The 6,000-nt window shown below is 47.8% G+C and overlaps 1 protein-coding gene across 2 annotated transcripts in view; it reads right to left on the bottom strand.

Moving 5' to 3' along the window:
- The window catches only part of LOC119159977 (uncharacterized), a 155,656-nt gene that overhangs the window by 11,573 nt on the left and 138,083 nt on the right, over window positions 1-6,000 (bottom strand). For both annotated transcript variants that reach the window (XM_075890099.1, XM_075890100.1), the window contains one exon: window positions 4,215-4,282. In XM_075890099.1, the coding sequence (XP_075746214.1) occupies window positions 4,215-4,282 (68 nt within the window). The remainder of the gene's footprint in view (window positions 1-4,214; window positions 4,283-6,000) is intronic.

The following is a 6,000-nucleotide window of genomic DNA, read 5'->3' as shown; positions in this document are numbered from 1 at the left end:
GTATGGTATGACACGACTGCATGGCGAACTATGACACGCGTGTCATAAAACAACATGACTACATGCCACGCTCATGATGCACTCGCGGCCGTTTCGCTAACTTCATTTATCCCAAATTTGGTATTACGGGACGTGAATGAATCATGAAGGAAGATATGATACTGGTGGAAACATGATAAACTTGAGATGCGTGTCATGACTGCACGCTAAGCTCATGATGCACTCGTGTCCGTTTCGATAGCTTCACATGTACCAAAATCGGTATTACATGACACTAACAGACGATATAGGTAAATGACACATCCAAACATAATAACCACGACATGCGTGTCTGTAACAACATGACTACATGCCACACTCATTATGTGCTCGCGGCCGTTTCGCTAGCTTCACATATGCCAAATATGGTATTACGTGACGTCAATGGAAGACGAAGGTTTGTGACTGGTGCAAACATGATAATCATAAGATGCGTGTCATGTGAGAACATGAATACACGCCACAGTCAAGGCGCCAATACATTTCGACGTGACGTGGTGTGCCTGCTCGCCGGCGTTCATTTCGTTGCCTCACGCCGACGTTGCCACCCCTGCAGGCACCCGTCCTGCCATATACTCGCAGGCGCGTACCGCGCTGCGTTGCTTTGAAGCATGCGCGTTTCAGCGCATCCGGCATTCCTCCGTCACGAAAAGAGGGAGATGCCGTGTTGTCTGGGTAACGCATCGGTGCGAAATGCAGCATGTCGCATTTCGCACCGGTTGCCGTCGGGCCGTGCCGATGGACGCTGGTCGCGCCTGTTGCGCTTGGCGTCAGACTAAAAAGTGCTCGCGTTTTGCTAACGTAGCGTCGCTGTGCCCATCGCGTGCGCATGACAACGCTACACCCGAGTATATTAGGCCCTTTATGATGCGCTCGCGGCCGTTTTGCTAGCTCCAAATATACCTAATTTGGTGTTACGTGACGTCAATGGATGACGAAAGTATATGACTTATGCAAACATGATAATCCTTACCAGCGTGTCATTTAAGAAAATGACCACATACCACGCTCATAGCGTACTCGTGGCCGTTTCGCTAGCTTCACATATATTAAATTTGGCATAACGTGACGTGAATAGAATAGAAGGTAAACGACATAACCAAACATGATAATCATGACACGTAAGTCATGTGCGTCATCATTTACCTCAACCTCGTAACATTGTGCTGATTTTTAAGTGACATATCAACCTTTCTCTTTCGTGCTTCGCATATCATCGATTCGCACTGTAAGTGGGATCTGCCAATTTTTTTACCAAACCGGCTTCTTACGTCTTTAGCGTGGTTGGGGAAGTATTTCAAATGCAAACGCCAGATTAGTTTCCCCAATTACTTTGAGCTTCAAACGTGTAGAGAGGTTTTCCTTTATAAGTGAACGCTGGCTGCCGCTTTCTGTGACTCGTCTTGTGTAGCAAGCCTTATTTTCTCTTCCTGCTCAAGAAATAAATGTCTGTACATGTACACCGTCAAGTTGGCAGCTCGTTACGGCAGTTGATTTTCGCTAAGATCCGATTGTTTCGGTAACACATGCTGTAGTGTCAATTCTTATTATTCCTTTTCTTTGCGTTTAGATTGCACATAGTTGTTGCGTTCTTTTTTTGCAAGGCATGCACCGTATGCATCCTCGATGATCTCTGGCTACGTGTCCCAGCGCAGTGCATTTGTAGCACCTCATGTTACGGGCTAGTATATTTTTATTCTCTTCGAGCGTTAACGAACCGTTGCATGCCGCCGTTTCATGTCTGCTGGATTCGCAGAAGAAGCACTCACAATATTTTTGCTTTTCCATATGTGTGCATGGTATGCAACACAGATGCTGGTGGTGCTTAAGTGCGTTCCGATGATTCTTGTGTACCTGATTGCTATGTGCTTTTGTTTTCAATGAGAGTAAACTGTAGCAAGCTCTCGGTCTCTTGACCCGATGACGCTGTTCCTTCGCTCCTTCGCTTGAAGCCAGCGATGTTCGGAGCATGACCTCACCTATAGAACGCTGGCGCTGAAAAATGATCTCTTGCAGCAGTGCTTTCAGTAAAATATTATGATGAATGGCTGGAAAGGTGCTTGTCGGCACCCCGAGATCGCTAAGACCACGCATGTTCACCTGACTTTGTCGTACAGATTGCACAGCCGTTGTACGCCTGATGCTATAGCCTCACGCATGGAATTTCTCAAATGTGGATTTGCTCTATTTGCCGCTTATCTCCATATCTGCCCGAGTATAGCTGAACGGCATTTCCAGAGCATGCGCTTATAGTCGCAAATCCAGCGATTGCGGTAGCAGCTTCTCTCAGGCAAGTCTGAGGGCCGTCCGCTCTCTTACATTTACGCTGAACGGCTTAATCTCCAGTGGAGGTAGGCGGGGTCCATATCTGCCCGATTTCCAGCGTCGATGACACTCTGCGCGTTGTTAATTTCCTCGATTTGGCACTGAAGACATGCAAATATTGCTACCGTTTGATCTATGTGGTCTGATGCTGCGGTAAATTCTGACGCGAGCTCCTCCGTTGGAATGTAATTTTCCATTTCTTCCGATATCTCGTTCTGCTTCCAATCCTCAAATCCTCCTCCAATCTTTAAATTGAATCAGTGTCCATCGATCGGCGCTGTCGTTTCTCGAAATAGCTGTCACCTAGTTCATTATTTTGACATTTTGAGCGCGTGCCCATCATCTGTTCTGCTTCAGAGGACCCATTGTCGCAGAGCGTACTCACAGAAAACCTTGGGCTTGCGCCCACTTGACGTAGCTGAGTGCGGCCATTGACAAGACTTGCCAAGCACCAACGATTATCATGCACCGATGGTGCTGCCGTCACCGGTTAGCCGCAGATCCCGCGTCTTCAGCCCCATATGTTATGGCACGACATAGCCTATACTGTGGCACACGGCAATAAAAAATTCCCAAGCATTTCCCCGAGGGTGAACATGGTTAAGTGCGAATGCACGAGGTGACGCTATGAGGGGTATTCATTAATTCGCACTGTTATATTTATTTATCACACTATGGTGCCTTTATGGTGTAATGGTTCCTGGGAATCGCAATTTGATCACACGGGGGAGTTTACGTTAACTCACTGGCGAATGCCAACGGATTTTAACTTTACTCCCCCCCATAGCATCACCCCATGCATTCGCACTTAACCATGCTCACCATCGGGGAAATGCTTGGGAGTTTTATTACTGATGATGATGATTAAAGTGTAATTAATGAATTTAAGTGTTGTTTGTCATGAAGCATTTGTACACAGATACATTATATACGAAATATTATTTATTTACACTTCACGACGCGTCCGGACGAGCAAAGCCCAGGGCTCGCACCCTCCCCGCGCGGCACGTTCACTGGCTCGAACGGCTTCGGGAACGTCCACTCGCCGTTGACGATTGCGAGCGGCGTCTTGACGCCGGCCTTCATCGCCCTTCTCCGCCTGACGCTTGCGTTGTCGTTCCGCTTCTTGGGCCGCGTTCGCGGCTCGATGCTGACGCCTCATCTCGGCCTCGCGGGCGCGCAGTTCACCATCCGCTGCACGCTTCGCCCGCTTGCACTCGGCCTCGCGAGCACGCAGTTCGGCGTCCGCTGCACGCTTCGCCCGCTTACGTTCGGTCTCACGAGCCCTTCGCAGCGCCGCCTTGTCTTCCAGCGTCGGCGAAACCACCGCGATACCGTCACCTCCAACGACGGGTGCAGTGCTGGCATTCGGTTGTACTGCACTCGTTGTTGATGGTAGCGTTGCCTCCGGGACATCCATCGCACGACCCGCTCTCGACGGGAGACAGAGAGAAGGCGGGCGCGCGAGAGAGAGGGGTGTGCGCGCAGCTGCAGCGAGCGAGGAGAGCGGAGGAGCGAGCGAAGGGGGAGGGGGTATAAGGCGCGTTACTGACACCGATATCAGCGTCGCGTCCGTGGCTTATTCGGTAGAGCGTCGCGCTGCGGCCCGCCAAGTCCTCTTTCTTTTAAAAATAGAGAGGAGGCCGCGGACGCCGCCGACGGCGGTGGACGGTTTGGGGTCGCTTATAAAGTGTATTCACACTTAAAACTCGGAGCGTATAATGGACATAACTATGATCGCCGTAATGCCCACAAAGAATCAGAATTGAAAGACAAGTGCGTAGGCCCCTACTAGTATTTCATAACCACTCCTGCAAAATCAATATTTTCACGTTTTTAGATGCACTCACCTTTGACCGTGGACATCTTGTACACTTCCGAAATTATCTTGAAGTACAGGGCTGGAGCGTTGTGATGACTGCGAGAAAACAAACTTGGTCATCAAATGGTGCACAACTAAAGACATATCTGATGAATCTCGTCTATGTTACAGCGCGTATAGGACTTCAAAATTTTCTCGTCTGAAACAACCGACTCTAATTCTTTTTGAGGCCTCAATGAGATGGCTATTTCTCTGACCCTCAAAAGCTCAAGAATACAAATGTTCAAGGCCTGATGTTACTTCAGCCAACTGACGTTAGTTCGCCAATTGAGCGTGGCTACACACCGCATAGAGCTAACGCTACTCGTTCACTGTGCTAAACGCTTGCTTGCACGAAATATCATCTCCAGGCAGCGTTAAATTGAATGGGTCACACTGGAATGAAACCGGAGCTAATCCCGCTTGCACCTGCAAGAAGGTAAAACACTCGTGAGAATGTTCAAGAACCACAACTTCAAATTTAACAGAAAATAATTCCAGAAGCAGGCTTTTTCAATAGACACAATATTAACGAGAATAAGCAGACAACAAATCGCAGCATAGTGTAGGAGATGTTATTTATAATAAATATGCTGTGAGTTTGTTGGCACCGCTTTCAGCCAAACTGTCGCTTTCAGGGGCCAAACCATAAACCTCAGAATAACGCGTCAGATGCTCTACCAATTTGACTATGGTGGTGGTCCTCCTCCCACCAACTTTATTCTGTATATGCGTCTATTTAAACCCGAGAGTGTTAGTCCGAGCCACTCATGGCTTTTGCGGAAGTGTGGACATATTTTCATCTCGTTGGTGTCACCAACCATCTGATATTTCAACGATCTGGCAACATAGTTCCTCACATACTGCCTGAAGCCGTAAAGTGTGCCAGAACGATGCCCTTTCGCAAAAGTATCAATAACTAACAGACTACAAAGCCGAAGAAAGTATGGGGATGTGACCTGTATAGCAATTATAATGTAACTGTGAAGAAAGCCAAGTGCAAGAAAAGATAACTTTCTTTTTTACTGTACTCGGCTAAACGTTCCATTTTGTTGCAGAATAGCTTTTTTCGGCAGACCATGGCTTTGTACTCGTATGAGTAATCACGTGCTCTTCGCCATCGTGCCACTCGGGCAATAACATAGCGCCAAGTCGGACGTTGCTGGCGCTGGTGTGTAGCTGGCGTTGGTGTGTAGCTAGTGAACGCGACAAAGTACAGGGGGAGCCTGAATATGTTTTCGGGTGGTACCGAAGGCATGGAGCCAGTCTGGACTCCAAGAAAACGGGATGTCTCTTCTCGTATGTGAGTTGAAGGGTTCAGTGAATCGCGAAAAGTTTCTGACAAAGCGTCGTAAGGCGAGCACAAACTCAGGAATGGGTGTATGCAGCGATTGCTTATGGAAACCGCAAAAATAGCAACGACTTCATTTTCAATTTTTATGTCTGGATGGATGACTATAGTTCTACTCAAGTCCAGCTACAATACTCGCCCGATATGCTGCTCAAACGTGCCCGAGAAGATGACTACATCATCGTGATTGCTATTTCAGCTGAGAGAGAACCATGTCCGTCATTCTTTGAAAGTAACTCTTGCCGAGCATAAACGGAATGAAGGGCCTTGAACTCGTTGATACTAGCAGTAGTAACAAAATCGGTCTGTTTGGTTTCACGCTCGTCAAACTGCAATTTGGTAGTAGTCCCTGTGTAAACGGACAGAAGAAATGTTGCGAGCATTGCGTTTGTGATCCGAAGAATAATATATTCTGGGTATGGAA

This window comes from Rhipicephalus microplus, chromosome 3, assembly GCF_043290135.1.
Source record: "Rhipicephalus microplus isolate Deutch F79 chromosome 3, USDA_Rmic, whole genome shotgun sequence".
Classification (NCBI taxonomy): domain Eukaryota; kingdom Metazoa; phylum Arthropoda; class Arachnida; order Ixodida; family Ixodidae; genus Rhipicephalus; species Rhipicephalus microplus.
Note: the sequence above shows the minus strand (reverse complement) of the source record. Positions and strands in the feature narration are given on the sequence as shown.